Raw genomic sequence first — 17,500 nt, forward strand, 5'->3', positions numbered from 1 at the left:
GTCCTTTACGCCAGTTGACATAATGGGCAGCAACAAAGGTCCTCTACTCCTTCCTGTTTTGAGCCATTTAGATTCTCCTCCACCTAAGGTAAATGAGTTTCAGATCGGCTACTATTGTTCGTCTTTTTCTCGGTCGCCTAAACTTTCTCCTTCCCTTAGGTGTTGAATAGAGTGCAGCCAATCTTGCCTTAATCCACCTCCATCCTCTCCTCTAGAGAAATGTGTCCGGTTTAACACTTTTTCAATAAGTATGAGGCTGTGTCATCTTAATCTGTCAATTTATGAAAAATAAGTTTTCTGGCCAAGATGAAAAATAATGCATTATTACTGCACAACAAATTAATGACGACTGTATAACAAATCTTCAATCATCTTTTCAGAAAAATGTGAAAGGTTTGCCGTGTTGTTGGATCTGTAAGACATGTCTTGAAAATGAAATCCTGATAGAGAATAACACAGCCTGCCACTCGTGTGACCTGGGATATTGGCCGAATGCCAACAAGACTGGTAAGTCAATGGAAATTTAACACTGAAATGGAACAACGTAATCTCCTTTTAAATTGTAATCAAGGCATGTACAACAAAGGTTTTAAAGTGTTTTAATAAGTTTCCTTAGTCAAATGTATTAGCCCTTTCAAGTCCACGGAGTTGGAGCTCTTTCCGGTTTTTTAAAACGCAGTGCAGCCCGTGACATTTGTTTGATACCTTTAAAGCTTTTGGTAAGACCCTAGTCTATTTTGTTGTACCTACGACCTAATTTGATGAAAACTAGCAACACAATCAATATATATATATATATATATATATATATATATATATATATTAAAAATTATTTTAAAATGATGCCCTTTTCCGCCACGACATCATAAGACATCGTCGCCTAGGCATTCCACGAAGGAATATAGATAATTCATCAAACAAGGTGTCTGATGTCAACAGGAATCACCCATGTTGTCCAAGTGAGCAAATTGGGGGTTAAAAATCTTGCTCAAGGAAAAAAACGAAAGTGCCTGAAGCGGGGCTCGAACCCGGGACCTTCCGGGTCACAGATAATGCCTTAACCACTCGGCCACATCGCCCCCATATATATATATATATATATATATATATATATATAAATATATATATATATATATATATATATATATATATTATATATATATATATATATATATATATATATATATATATATATATATATATATATATATATATATATATATATAAACATTTGAAAGATAATTAAGATAGTTTGACTTCTACAACGTTGTTATCGAGCGTTGCTCTCATCAGGAAGTGGAAGTGAAAGTAGATTGTTGTGTTTTCGTATTTTTATAGATTCGCGTTTATGGAGGTTCGTAATTACATAAAAGGTGTTTGTTTCTATGTCTGCATGAGGAAGTTAGTTCGTTTCTTCTGTTGAGTGTTGCTATGTTCGGTTTAGTGATGATGAAGAATTTTTCTTCCAAGCAGAGGTTGCAAATCTTAGAAGAGGGGGAGTACGACTGTGCTCTGGAGATGATTTTCCATGTGATGCTGTGTTGTATGTTTTTTTCTTTGAGGTTCCAAATGTGTTCGCTTAGTGTAGTAGAATGTCGTTTGTGTATGTTTCTGAAGGAAGATGTGTGCAGGTTGTATCTGGTTGTATATATATATATTTATACCCCTCATTGAATCTCTTTTATTGACATATACATTTTTTTAAAATTAACTCAATATAATATAGATACATATAAAAATATATAATACAAATTTCCATAGTAAAGCTTGTGTTTACATCCAAAGATTTTTATAAATTCGAACCCTCATCTTCCGAAATGTTATTTTTTAAATCCTTTTCTAGTGAATGACGTATGATTATAGTTCAGACAGTCTCGTGGTAAATTCCTATTCTAACTGATTCTATCCAACCAGACTGTGAGGAGATTGTAGTGGATTTCATAAGCTGGCATAACACCGAGGCCATTGTGTGTGTCACCATAGGATGTATTGGAATTCTATGTACCTTGTGGGTGGCTGTCATATTTGTCAAATTTCACGAAACACCAGTGGTCAAAGCTTCCACAAGGTAGGTTACAGTTGTGAGAGGAAATTATAAAATTTGACTTAATTAATGCCCTTGGCTTTGCTTTCATCAACTCTGTTTCGAAGTCTTTCAATTGTAGGAGATCTTGGGTCATAGTTCATAAATGTTCCAGAGTGAGGAGTTATGAAAAAGATAATAATAATAATAATAATAGTAATAATAATAATAATAATAATAAGAAGAAGAAGAAGAAGAAGAATATACGTTATTCATCCAAAATATTGATATTCGTTTACAGACGTGGCATGCATAATAATGTATAAACACAAAGTTGAAAATCTATGTATACATATATATATATATATATATATATATATATATATATATATATATATATATATATATTGTGCAAATGCACAAAAATGTAAAAATATACAACCAAGGACCAATAGCAACAATTTATATAATTAATGTGATAAATTGAGATAGGCCATGCCTCTGGCCTTTAGTCCGAACTTGTGTGTGTATATTTAAAAGATAGTATTTAATTTAAATCACAGTTGCGAGTTAAAAATTCGAACACCGTGTGGCAAAAATGAATTAAGGTGACGTGTTGTCTTTAATTTTATTTATGGCGATGGCTCCTCATAGGTTAAATTAGGAACCATCCTCTTTATGATGTGGCAAAAAGAATAACTCTTGAATATTTTGTATAAAAGACTTACAATATGGAATCGAATATTATTATGTCTATATTTCCCTTAAGTTTGACTAAAATGATATTTAAAGTGAGATTTTTTAAAAGGGTAAAAGTTGCTTTTACACACACGTATCCGTCAATTAATGTGCCACATAAATCTAGATACTGTGCCTGTCTAACGGTTAGTTTGTGTTTATTTTGTTTGATTTTTTTTCTGTTGCTTTCTGTTTTTATATTTTTCTATATCTTTTTTATATCGCTGTTGGGGGGGGGGGGGTATTCGTTTTTATTGTTTGTATTTTTTCTTGGGTTTTTTTGGTGTTTTTTTTTTGGTTTTTTGTTTGTTTGTCTTGTTTTTGTTTATGTTTTTGTTTTTGTTTTTGTTTTTTGTGTGTTTTTTTGTTGTTTGTTTTTTTTTTTTTTTTGTTTTGTTTTTGTTTTTTTTGTTTGTTTGTTTTTTTGTTTTTTTGTTTTTTTTGGTTTTTTGGGGTTTTTTTGTTTTGTTTTTTTGTTTTTTTTTTGGGGGGGGGGGGGGTACAATGTACAATGCACACAAAGGTTATTGAGAAGTGACTACATATTTCTACCACCAGTCACACCAACACCACCATTTCTACTACTGATAAATAACAAGATATGAAGTGAATAGAAAAGTGCCAGAAGACAATAGAGAATAAAAAATTTTCGCGGCGGTGGTGGGGTTTGAACCTGCGACCTTATTGGTACGACAACTCCGCCTGGCAGGTGAGAGCGTGGCTCTACCGTGTGAGCTATCCACGAACACAAAATATTCGTTTCAAACTCAAAGTCATTACTAGATCCCTCTCTCACCCACTTCTTGAGACCGCCGATTCGTTCGTACACCACCATCGCGAATAATTTTGACCAGCAGTTAAGCTTAATAGCCAATATTCTCAACACAAACATATAACATAGAAACGATTGAGACATTGAGTATGCTCCGGTGTATGGGGTGAATTTTTTAATTCAGAAAAGTGAGTGGAGCAGGCACTTATGTTGGTAACAACAAGATATGAAGTGAATAGAAAAGTGCCAGAAGACAATAGAGAATAAAAAATTTTCGCGGCGGTGGTGGGGTTTGAACCTGCGACCTTATTGGTACGACAACTCCGCCTGGCAGGTGAGAGCGTGGCTCTACCGTGTGAGCTATCCACGAACACAAAAATATTCGTTTCAAACTCAAAGTCATTACTAGATCCCTCTCTCACCCACTTCTTGAGACCGCCGATTCGTTCGTACACCACCATCGCGAATAATTTTGACCAGCAGTTAAGCTTAATAGCCAATATTCTCAACACAAACATATAACATAGAAACGATTGAGACATTGAGTATGCTCCGGTGTATGGGGTGAATTTTTTAATTCAGAAAAGTGAGTGGAGCAGGCACTTATGTTGGTAACAACAAGATATGAAGTGAATAGAAAAGTGCCAGAAGACAATAGAGAATAAAAAATTTTCGCGGCGGTGGTGGGGTTTGAACCTGCGACCTTATTGGTACGACAACTCCGCCTGGCAGGTGAGAGCGTGGCTCTACCGTGTGAGCTATCCACGAACACAAAAATATTCGTTTCAAACTCAAAGTCATTACTAGATCCCTCTCTCACCCACTTCTTGAGACCGCCGATTCGTTCGTACACCACCATCGCGAATAATTTTGACCAGCAGTTAAGCTTAATAGCCAATATTCTCAACACAAACATATAACATAGAAACGATTGAGACATTGAGTATGCTCCGGTGTATGGGGTGAATTTTTTAATTCAGAAAAGTGAGTGGAGCAGGCACTTATGTTGGTAACAACAAGATATGAAGTGAATAGAAAAGTGCCAGAAGACAATAGAGAATAAAAAATTTTTTCGCGGCGGTGGTGGGGTTTGAACCTGCGACCTTATTGGTACGACAACTCCGCCTGGCAGGTGAGAGCGTGGCTCTACCGTGTGAGCTATCCACGAACACAAAAATATTCGTTTCAAACTCAAAGTCATTACTAGATCCCTCTCTCACCCACTTCTTGAGACCGCCGATTCGTTCGTACACCACCATCGCGAATAATTTTGACCAGCAGTTAAGCTTAATAGCCAATATTCTCAACACAAACATATAACATAGAAACGATTGAGACATTGAGTATGCTCCGGTGTATGGGGTGAATTTTTTAATTCAGAAAAGTGAGTGGAGCAGGCACTTATGTTGGTAACAACAAGATATGAAGTGAATAGAAAAGTGCCAGAAGACAATAGAGAATAAAAAATTTTTTCGCGGCGGTGGTGGGGTTTGAACCTGCGACCTTATTGGTACGACAACTCCGCCTGGCAGGTGAGAGCGTGGCTCTACCGTGTGAGCTATCCACGAACACAAAAATATTCGTTTCAAACTCAAAGTCATTACTAGATCCCCTCTCACCCACTTCTTGAGACCGCCGATTCGTTCGTACACCACCATCGCGAATAATTTTGACCAGCAGTTAAGCTTAATAGCCAATATTCTCAACACAAACATATAACATAGAAACGATTGAGACATTGAGTATGCTCCGGTGTATGGGGTGAATTTTTTAATTCAGAAAAGTGAGTGGAGCAGGCACTTATGTTGGTAACAACAAGATATGAAGTGAATAGAAAAGTGCCAGAAGACAATAGAGAATAAAAAATTTTTTCGCGGCGGTGGTGGGTTTGAACCTGCGACCTTATTGGTACGACAACTCCGCCTGGCAGGTGAGAGCGTGGCTCTACCGTGTGAGCTATCCACGAACACAAAAATATTCGTTTCAAACTCAAAGTCATTACTAGATCCCTCTCTCACCCACTTCTTGAGACCGCCGATTCGTTCGTACACCACCATCGCGAATAATTTTGACCAGCAGTTAAGCTTAATAGCCAATATTCTCAACACAAACATATAACATAGAAACGATTGAGACATTGAGTATGCTCCGGTGTATGGGGTGAATTTTTTTAATTCAGAAAAGTGAGTGGAGCAGGCACTTATGTTGGTAACAACAAGATATGAAGTGAATAGAAAAGTGCCAGAAGACAATAGAGAATAAAAAATTTTCGCGGCGGTGGTGGGGTTTGAACCTGCGACCTTATTGGTACGACAACTCCGCCTGGCAGGTGAGAGCGTGGCTCTACTGATAAATAAGCACTATTGTCACTATCCCTTTTACTACTAACTACAATACTAAAACTATTACTACTACTACTACTACAACTACTACTACTACTACTACTACTACTACTACTACTACTGCTGCTGCTGCTGCTGCTACTTCTACTACTACTACTACTACTACTACTACTACTACTACTACTACTACTACTACTACTACCACTACTACTACTACTACTGCTACAATTCAACTACTATAATACTACTACTACTACTACCACTACTACTACTACTACTGCTACAATTCAACTACTATAATACTACTACTACTACTACTACTACTACTACTACTACTACTACTACTACTACTACGACTGTTTCTGCTGCTGTTGCTACTACTACTACTACTACTACTACTACTACTACTACTACTACTACTACTACTACTACTACTACCACTATCATTATTTTTATCATTATTATTATTATTATTAGTGCTGTTACTACTACTACTACTACTACTACTACTACTACTACTACTACTACTACTACTACTACTACTACTACTACTACTACCACTACTACTACTACTACTACTACTACTACTACTACTACTACTACTACTATTCCTACTACTACTACTACTACTACTACTACTACTACTACTACTACTACTACTACTACTACTACTACCACTCCTCCTGCTGCTGCTGCTTCTGCTTACTCCTGTACTCTTAATACAACAACAAAACAAAATCGGTCACCAAAATTTGTAACGGATGGTCTTTGTGTCCACTCTACCTCGTTTGTCTTTCGTTGAATTATTTAGGGGTTTTTTTATTCTTGTGAAGAGACTAGTTCCGTCTCAAGGGACACCAATTCGATTCCAATCCAAGGCTCTGTCACTATTCTTTCTCTAAATTTGTTTTCCTCGCTTTGTTCCATCCAACTTCCTTTAAATCATTTCCCCTTCTACGTGTAAGCTCGTTCTTATCTAAACTTTAGATTTAGAACATTTTTAAAATTCAAAATAGATAAATAAGTAAATAAAAAACAAGTAAGTAAATAAATAAATAAATTAATTAATTAATTAGATAAAGTACGGAAAGAAAAGGAGCAAATAGAGAAAAATTGATTTTTTAAAAACCCATTGTGGTTTCAATCGTTGAGGGAGGGTGTTATGTTTCGTCTTGAAACAAACTCGAGCATTTCTAAGAGTGGTTAGTGACCGAATGAGGAACATGGTGAAATTGTTATTTTTTATTTAATTGTAGTAATTATTTCTGGTGACCATCAGTATTTAAAGTTGATCCACGGAGAATAACGTCAGGGCGATTAGAATAATCACATGGAAATATTGCTGGTAACTTAAACTTATAAGAGTCAAATATCACTAATTTAATTATACCCCTGCTCTGATAAAATACCGTTTTTTTTTTGTTTGTATGTTTGTTGGGGTTCTTTTGGGGGGTGGGTTGTCTAATTTTAAATTTTAAAAAAAAATTATTTTTTTTGGGGGGGGGGGGGTAGTATTTTGTTTTTGTTTTGTTTTTTATGCATTCACACTATATAAAGTTTTATGAGTTTAATGGAAAAGGTGTTTAGTCTATGCACAACCATCAAAATTTGTAACGTTTTAAATGTTGTTCTCCACACCAGGGAATTGAGTTACATCATCCTGGCTGGTATCGCACTCGCTTTCAGTTCCAACTTCTTCATCGTGGCGAAACCTGAGCAAGGAATTTGTTATCTTACGAGGTAGAGGCAAATTTTATTGTTTTTATTTACTTCTTAAAAGAATTCTGGTGCCTTTATATGGCGCAATATCCACTAAATGTGCTCAAGGCGGTTTACAAGAGGTACCGAGCCAACAGCAATATTTAACAGGCACGACGAGACACGACACCTGTAAAATGCTATTACATTTTGTTTTCGACAAAGACGAAGCAATATCTTGCCAAGAATTGATGGGTACGATGGGAAAATGTGAGTAAAGAATCTTATCCAAGGACTCAACCTTGCGACACCCACATCGGGACTCGAAGCAGAGACCTACAGGTCAGAGATGACCTGAGTGTCATAGCACTTGAACACAAAACCGTTAATGCATATGACATTACTTAGCATTGACAAAATGCAATTTTTGTGTCGACCAGAGACATAATTTTCTCCCAATATCGATGATTCCACGACCAGTCAAAATTCTTAAACAGCTGTATAATTAATTGAGTCACTGGTTCATTGCTTTTTCATGCACTCAAAAGTTAATAGTTCAACAATGAATCTATTGAACTTTAAAAGACATATCTGCCGTACTCTGGAAAAACACATATTTAAAACTTTGGCTAGAAAACTCGTCCTTCAAATATCGATTGATTTAAATGACTCTCATCTTGGCAAAAACTCTCAAACCCAGATAGACGTCTATGTGTTTTTTTCCAGAGTACGCAGAAATGATTTAATCTCTTTCTAATGTAATATCATTAAATTCAGCTTTGTACCTATCACCCCCGATGCCATTGTGTTCATGTTAAAGTATATATCTATTAAATATAAAATTAATATTTGATTTACACCCTACAGTTTGACGATTTCACCACGTCCAATGTGTTTCTCAACTAATTACTTAGTTATTTCTCAAACAAGCCATAAGAAATATTCAACGTTAATACTTTAGGTAAGGTTGCACTGATCTCGGACGCGCCACAATTCCGGACATCTCTTCATTCCCTGAAGAAAAGTGTTCATTTTTAAACAGTGGGTTAGCATTGAAAAGTGGTAGTTGAATTAATTCCAAAGAAAATAAATGCAGCAAACGTGTTATCATCTATAGCTGAATGTATAAAGGTAAATCAATATAAGCGTTTGGTTCGATCACTCGAGCGTTGTTTTCTACTAAGCAGAGACGTTCAGCGGGAAAATTCTTGAATTTTGTAAGCAGTTTTTTTAACATCCTAATCCTTTCTAAAACGAATCCATGTGATAGAGTCTATATTTGTTTTAAAACTTTGTTCTATGCTGATAATAAATCAAATAGGAAAAAGCATCTTTTTATTTTTCATTTGATAAACTCACTCTTGTTTGCTTTGCCCGAGATTGGGGGAGGGTAGAAACAGTCATTGTCCCAATCCCATACAGCTGATTCTACTGATATTTGGTAATATTGTTTTTGTTTAGGTCGTGGTTATTTGGAAGGTCTCTGTCCTAGATTCGAGTGATGCTGTCCTCGATTGGGATTTACCCGGTTAATGTTTGTGAATAACCGTGGTCTAAGAAATAAAACACACCATCGTCTTACACAAACTTGAAACTACAACATGCATTGAGAATTGTCTTCTCCGGGTGTTCAGTTTACAAACAGAAAGATCGTCCAGAATTTTTAACAATCTACCCTATGAGTTGCTTGTTAGACGCTGTATAGAAGAAAACCCTTGGGCATTTCTATAGAGCACTATCCACCAAAAGTGATCAAAGCGCTTTACAAGGGGTTCCTAGCCAACAAACAACACTTAAAATATGGAAGGAGATGTGTATAGTTCTTAATGTCAGGAACATTTTCTCACCGTTCCCTTTTGATTCTATCTCAATTTAATTTTTTTTAAATGGCAACATCCGGAAATAAACATATGACTTGCCGTATGATTACATGTTTATTTTGTCATAATTAAACCGCCCATTCTCTACCCCCCCCCCCTCTTTCTCTCTTTCTCTTTCTCTCTCTTCCCTACCTCTCCCCCATCCCCTTTCCACATACACACACACACACGCACACAAGAATATTCCCAGGTTTAAGTTTTTCTTTGATCTACGGTGCACTGGTAACCAAGACCAATCGTATTGCCAGAATCTTGGAGGGAAGCAAGAGAATCTGTACTAAGAAACCACGATTCATGAGTGCCACTGCCCAGGTAATCTATATGTCACTTGTCCCCTTCGGTATGCTTTTTAGGTTGTTTTTAGCTAGATATAAATCGCGCCACCCAGAGCCAGAATCGAACCAATGACTTTCAGGTTTACAGGCGTGTGTCATGCGCAAGCCCACAAAGCTACACGTTTTATTTACGTTTGTTTTTGTTCGTATGACTTATTGTTAATTGTAATTCTTTAAAAATCAATACAATCCAGTCTTGGAAACATTAATTAGAAAATGAATTTGATTTTATTATTTCTATTTGATATGATATGATATGATATGATATGATATGATATGATATGATATGATGTGGTGTGATGTGATGTGATATGATATGATATGATATGATATGATATGATATGATATGACATGATATGATATGATATGACATGATATGATATGATATGATATGATAATATGCCCGCGCTTACTTTCATGTACCATTTTTGGGATGTTCACTAATAGACATTTATAATCCTTAAAACTTCAATCATAGCGTAGCTGCAGCTTTAATAATATTAATGAAAAAAATTTGATTTTGTAGATTATTACAATTTGGTATGATCTAATATGCTATAATTATATTTATTTTCTTTATTTATCTTTTTTTTCGAGGGTGGGGGGGGGTCACTCATAATAAATTGTTATCTTTAAAAGATCCATACAAAACTAACATCACCCTTTATAGCGTTGATAACAAAAATAAATCTAATTTATTGATTATTCTCCGTTTCAGGTAGTCATAACAGTAATCATAATCGGTATCGAGTGTGCAGTCATCACTGCCATGTTGATTTACCAACCTGCCAATTGTAAACTGGATTACCCGAGTCCAAAGCGAGTACGTCTTGTGTGCGATACCTCTACCTTGGGTATCATCGTACCGTTGGGATTCGATCTGATTCTAATTCTACTTTGTACAATCTATGCTGTCAAGGTAAGAATTGATTTTCCAATGACGTTTATATAGAGCGTTGTAAGCATCTATGTAGAAGTTGCACACTGTAGAGATAACGTATCATCATCATCATCATCATCATCATCATCATCATCATCATCATCACCATTTTTTGTTAATTTAATACAGAAGACATTAGAAAGAAACTGGAGGCAGCAGAAATGTGGTTTCTTAGAAGGATGTTAAGAATCTCATGGACAGAGAAGAAAACTAATGAAGAAGTATTAGAGCAAGCTGAAACTATTATTAATACGTACAATAAGAAAAAGACAAATGCAATTTTAGGGCACCTAAATCGACATAAATGTATTGAACATCTTGCTCTCACAGGAAAGATAGAAGTTAAAAAGAGTAAAGGTAGACCGAGAAAAGCATATTTTAACACCTGGGTGACAAAGAAAGAGAAGGGTAATTTTAGTTTTCTGAGGTTATCTGATCAGAGAGATGAATGGCGTACCATGATCACCGATGTCTGGCACAGACTTGGTATTTGAAGAAGAAGAAGAAGAAGAAGAAGAAGAAGAAGAATACGGATGTATTACTGTTTTCATTGTTTTTGTTTTTGCAGTAGGTTCCGTGTTTTGTATTTTGTTCTTTTTCGAAGCTGTTATATTCATTTTTGTTCACTACCTTTTTACATAACACCAACGCCAGTTCAGAACAATTGTCATCATTCCTATTACTAACCACGCTCAAAGTCTTGGCTTTCAAAAGATATTCATTGAAATACTTGAATGTTATAATAGAATTCATAATTTGTAAAACGGTTTTCTAAATTGCTCCATAAAATTTACTTTTAAATACGAGATAGATATTAGAACCGCTAACCACTGCAAAACAAAATGCAGAACGGGATAAAAATCAATTTTCCATGCTGAACCACAAAAAAATGAAAAACGTCATTGCTTAATAAGATGGAAATCAATAGAAAACGTTTAAGTTTTTCAAAGGCATTCTATCTCTCCAGCTCATTACACAACTCTATTGAATGTTGCGCTCGAACAAAATAAGTAATAAAGAAAATATGCCTTGTTTGGAAAATGCATCCTTGAAGACGGTAACAATGAACCTCATGCTGATTTTGAACAAATGCGATTATCATCTTTATTTGATTGATCAATTTAAGAGATGTGACCTGCCGCCACAAAACAGCTGGTGATTTGCATACCAAAATTGGAATATATAGTCATAAGTGCGCGTTTGAACCTTTGTTTACATTTTTGTTTTAGTGATTTAAATGGGGCGAAAACTAAAATGTCACACTATTGGTTATTTTTTAATTAAAAATCACTTGAAAGCATCTGACACAACCATACATAATACTGTTGTGTGGTGCTAGGTTACATATAAATACAAATCTGCACATTTATATTAATGAACCTAAAAGAATTAAACAGCCTCGAAAAAGAACAAAATACCATAGCAAATCCCCTGTTCAGGCAATAGCAAAAACAGCGATACATGACATCACTACAATCTAAACAGACGGAGAAAGGTATTTGGCAAGTCTTGGTGGTGAGTGCGGTCTCCAAATGTTTCGTGTTTAGTATTTTGTTCTCTTTCTAATCTGTTTAATTCGTTTTTGTTCATTACTTTTTACTCCACAAATTCTAGTAGTTTAGTATCACTTTCACTTTTATGTGGTATGTCATTATACTCATCATATCTATCTTATGTGAACTAGTCCACTGTTAGGATGTCCAGATATCTCAGTTGGTAGAGCACACGCTTCACACACAAAGGGACCATGATCCCGGGTGCAGTCGAGAAATAATTGTTTCTCACGCTCCTATTTAGCCAGCAGTGATTGGGTAGCTGTGTCTGGCAGCAGCTTCTAATGGTGCTCACACTACTATGTTATGACGATCGATCCAATCAGCAAATTCTTTACCGTATTCATGCACCGTCGCAAACCCGATAGATGCTCTGCGGTTTCGGGTTCGTTCCCACATGGGGTACATATTGGACAGGTGGAAAATCCCCACTGCTGTAGCGATTTTGCCGTCAGGCAGGTTCTCGACCGTAGTCGATTCGCTGCCACCTAGTGCCTCGCTGGTGGAGAAGCCTGGCAACGTCTCCCCCAGTTTCAAGGAGTTATGTCTCCGCCCCCTCGAGGGGTTGAATTCGTCCAAACCGACTTCAATCTCGTATATGCATCTCTGTCCGTAGTCAGGGAATCTACGTGCAAGTGTTGGAGGGACTTATTTCGGCTCGAAACGGGTTCATTGTCCACTATGCGCTTGAGAGGGGTATCACCATTCCCTCTCTCTTTGATCTTGTTAAGCCAGCTCTTTGTAATCTCCTCACTCCGGACATCGGGCGGCTGGACCGCTGCTTAATTATCGGGCCCCATTCTCTAGGCGTTGTTGCCAGCGTTCCTGACACTATGTGCTTTATATCCACCCTCTCAACGTTCCTGCTTCTACTCTACACTGGAGCGCAATACTCCGCGGCGGAATAGCATAGTGCCTCAGGAGCGCTTGGTTAGTATCCTAAGTTGATCCCACCAACTTCCTCAGAAGACTGTTGCGTTTCTCTATCTTCCGCGCAACTCCTTCGAGGTTCAGCCGACAGGTCCAGCGGTCCAGCGTCACCCCCCGGGTATTTTGGATGCGGCTCATATGGGAGTAGCTGGTCCCCGGCGAGGACGTTCCGTTTACGGTGGTATGCAGTGGCCACGATTTTCGAAGTGTTCATCTTCAGGTACCACTTGTCGAAGTAGGCTTTTAGTCTGGTGGGGTCCTCGCTGAGTACGCTCTCGAGACGGGTCCACATTTTACATTGAGTAACGAGTGCTCAGTCGTCCGCGTATCTCAGACTCAGGGAGGAAGTGTTTGGCATATCGCTAATTTAACAATATTGACGCTAGAACCGAACCCTGAGGGACCCCATTCTTCAATTTCCTAACTTTACTTGTAGCGTCTCCCAGTGCGACGTGGAATTGTCTTTCCCCTAAGATTGAAGAGAACAACTTCAAGGTCTTTTTGCACCGTATGATCTTTTCAAGTTTGAGCATTAATCCTTCGCACCAGACCGTATCGTACGCCACCGATAGGTCTATGAATACAGCACCAGTTTGCCGTTTTCTCTTGAACCCTGCCTCAATATGCTCTGTAAGGGTAATGACCTGTTCTGTGGTGCACCTCTCTTCCCTGAAGCCCGCCTGTTGGGGTGGCAAGGCACCGTCTAGGACCGGCCCCCATCGGTTTAATAGAACTATCTCCAACAATTTGTACAACGAAGTGGTTATTCAGTATCAGATACTGAATCGTGCTTTGCCACTATTCAATATCCATAAGGAACTCTTTTTTATAGAGAGAGTGAAAAGTACGACAATCTCGGTTGAATGTAAATAAACTGCTGACCTACTTCCAGATTGAACACGTGCAGTAACTGACAGCCCGATTCAAAGTTGTAAAAATATTTTGATCGTATTTTTTTATATTTCTGCTATTGTGCAATTAACATAATTCAAAATATCAAAATAAGAGTGGCAATCAAATACATTTTTAAATGTATAAAAAGACATGATTAAATGTCACTAAAAGTTCAGTGGCACCACGGCTTGGTGGATATAAGCTGTTTGACTCTGAGCTTAACGTTCTAGAGTTCAAATCCCGGTAGGGGTAACTTTGATTTTTTTCCCCAATATTTTTTAAATTCCTTCTGTCTATTGATATTTTTTTAACTTTTGTTTTAATACTTTTATTTGCTTGTGATATACTTTAATGTTGATATTATACTATTGTTCTTTTATTATTATTATTATTATTATTATTATTATTATTATTATTATTATTATTATTATTATTATTTCTACTTACTTACTATTATTATTATTGTTGTTGTTGTAATCGCCATCATCATCATCATCATTATTATGATTATGATTATTATTTTTTGTTAATTAAGTAGTTGGAGTAATTTAATCAGTTATCGATTTATCTTTTATGTGTTATAATCTCGTTTTTGTTTTTCATTATTGTGCTCTTCTATTGTTTATTACTTTTGTAAATCTTGCTTTTTTCTGTTTGTCTCATTTGTTGTTGTTGTTCTTGTTGTTTGTTTGTTTGTTTGTTTGTTTTGTCATCTAAGACAAACCCGATTCATTATAAATATGTGGCCAGACTTTCTGCCAATTTTAATTGAGCGATGTACTTCCGTGAATTAATTGCCGTATTATATTGAAATTTGCATGACAATAATAATAATAATAATAATAATAATAATAATAATAATAATAATAATAATAATAATAATAATAATAATAATAATAATAATAATAATAGTAATAATAATAATAATAATAATAATAATAATAATAATAATAATAATAATACACGAATCCTGCCAAAACACGCCGAAACCCGACAAAGTTATGGGAAGTAGGCAGCAGTGGGGAGTGAACCTGGGACTCAGGGAAGTGTACACCATTGGGGAGTGAACCTGGGACTGGGTTTCGTAAAAAAAACAATTACTTTTTTACGAAACCCGACAATATCCGACAACGTTATGGAAAGAAAGTAGGCAACAGTGGAGGAGTGAACCCGAGACTCAGGGAAGTGTACACTAGTGGGGAGTAAACCTAAGTCTATGGTTTTTCTGCGGGTTTTGGCGGGTTTCGTAAAAAAGTAATTGCTTCATTCTCGTCTGGTACCCAACTCCCATAGTCCGGCTTCATTTCCCACTGGTATCCATCCTCCATAGTCCCAGGTTCATTTCCACTGATATCCTCTTCTCACAGTCCCAGGTTCACTCCCAACCGGTGTGCAATTCCCTGAGTCCCGATTCATTGCCCAATGGTGCCCACTTCCCATAACTTTTGACAATTTCGATAGGTTTCTAAATAAAAGTACATTCTGAGCTCACTGTCCACTGGTATCAGCCTCTCGCAGTCCCAGGTTCAATCCCCATCGGTGTCCAAATCCCAGATTCACTCCCCACTGCTGCCTGCTTCCCATAACTTTGTCAGGTTTTGGCGGGTTTCGTAAAAAAGTAATTCCCCCTCCCCCTTGGTATTGCTTTTTTACAAAATCCAGAGTCCCAGGTTCACTCCCCACAACTGTGCACTTACCTGAATCTCAGGATCACCCCCCACTGTTGCCTACTTCAATAACTTTGTCGGATATTGCCAGGTTTCGTCGGGTTTCGTAAAAAAGTAATTGCTTTTATATGAAACTCGCTGAAACCCGCCAAAAACCAGAGTCTCAGGTTCACTCCCTACTGGTGTACACTTCCATGAATCTCAAGTTAACTCCCCACTGTTGCCTACTTCCCATAACTTTGTCGGATATTGCCGGGTTTCGTAAAAAAAGTAATTGATTTTATGTGAAACTCACTGAAAGCCCCCGAAAATCATAGTCTCAGGTTCACTCCCCACTGGTGTACACTTCCCATAACTTTGTCGGATATTGCCGGGTTTCGTTAAAAAGTAATTGCTTTTATGTGATACTCGCTGAAACCGGCCGAAAACCATAGTCTCAGGTTCACTCCCCACTGGTGTACACTTCCCTGAGTTTCAGGTTCACTCCCCACTGGTGTTCACGTCCCATAACTTTGTCGGATATTGCCGGGTTTCGTAAAAAAGTAATTGCTTTTATGTGATACTCGCTGAAACTGGCCGAAAACCATGGTCTCAGGTTCACTCCCCACTCTTGCCTATTTCCCACAACTTTGTCGGATATTGCCGGGTTTCGTAAAAAAGTAATTGCTTTTATGTGAAACTCTGAAACCCGCCGAAAACCATAGTCTCAGGTTCACTCCCCACTGGTGTACACTTCCCTTAGTCTCAGGTTCACTCCTCATTATTTGCCTATTTTCCATAACTTTGCCCCATGTTGTTGGGTTTGGCGCATTTCGTAAACAAAAAGTAATTGCTTTTTTTTTTCAAAACCCGCGAAAACCCAGTCCCAGGTTCACTCCCCACTAGTGTACACTTCCCCGAATCTCAGGTTCACTCCCCACTGTTGCCTACTACCCATAACTTTCTCGGATATTGCCAGGTTTTCGTCGAGTTTCGTAAAAAAAAAGCAATTGCTTTTATATGAAACTCGCTGAAACCCGCCGAAAACCAGAGTCTCAGGTTCACTCCCCACTGGTGTATACTTCCATGAAAATCAGGATCACCCCCCCCCCCCCCCCCCCCCCCCCCCACTGTTGCCTACTTCAATAATTTTGTCGGATATTGCCAGGTTTCGTCGGGTTTCGTAAAAAAGTAATTGCTTTTATGTGAAACTCGCTGAAACCCGCCGAAATCCAGAGTCTCAGGTTCACTCCCCACTGGTGTACACTTCCCTGAATCTCAGGTTCACTCCCCACTGTTGCCTACTTCCCATAACTTTGTCGGATATTGCCGGGTTTCGTAAAAAAGTAATTGCTTTTATGTGAATCTCACTGAAACCCGCCGAAAACCGTTGTCTCGGGTTCATTCCCCACTGGTGTACACTTCCCTTAGTCTCAGTTCACTCCCCATTATTTGCCTACTTTCCATAACTTTGACCCATTTTGTTGGGATTTGGCGCATTTCGTAAACAAAAAGTAATTGCTTTCTTTTTCGAAACCCGCCAAAACCCAGTCCCAGGCTCACTCCCCACTAGTGTAAACTTCCCCAAATCTCAGGTTCACTCCCCACTGTTGCCTACTACCCATAACTTGTAGTATTACACAGGTTCATTTAGTAGGGTTCTATTCATTTTTGCTCAATGCTACAAACAACCTGTGACAAGTATCGATATCGTGATCAACAGCATTGTTATAATTTCATTTTTGAAAC

General features: G+C 37.5%; 1 protein-coding gene across 2 annotated transcripts in view; it reads left to right on the plus strand.

Annotated features, from left to right (window-relative positions):
• LOC144967700 (uncharacterized) overlaps positions 1-17,500 on the plus strand; it is a 249,542-nt gene that overhangs the window by 208,632 nt on the left and 23,410 nt on the right. For both annotated transcript variants that reach the window (XM_078905241.1, XM_078905242.1), the window contains exons 9-13: positions 381-507; positions 1,915-2,068; positions 7,517-7,615; positions 9,633-9,765; positions 10,507-10,707. In XM_078905241.1, the coding sequence (XP_078761367.1) occupies positions 381-507; positions 1,915-2,068; positions 7,517-7,615; positions 9,633-9,765; positions 10,507-10,707 (714 nt within the window). The remainder of the gene's footprint in view (positions 1-380; positions 508-1,914; positions 2,069-7,516; positions 7,616-9,632; positions 9,766-10,506; positions 10,708-17,500) is intronic.

The sequence above is a fragment of the Berghia stephanieae genome, chromosome 3, assembly GCF_034508935.2.
Source record: "Berghia stephanieae isolate SIO BIC M18660-M18661 chromosome 3, UCSD_Bste_1.3, whole genome shotgun sequence".
NCBI classification, from domain to species: Eukaryota; Metazoa; Mollusca; class Gastropoda; order Nudibranchia; family Aeolidiidae; genus Berghia; species Berghia stephanieae.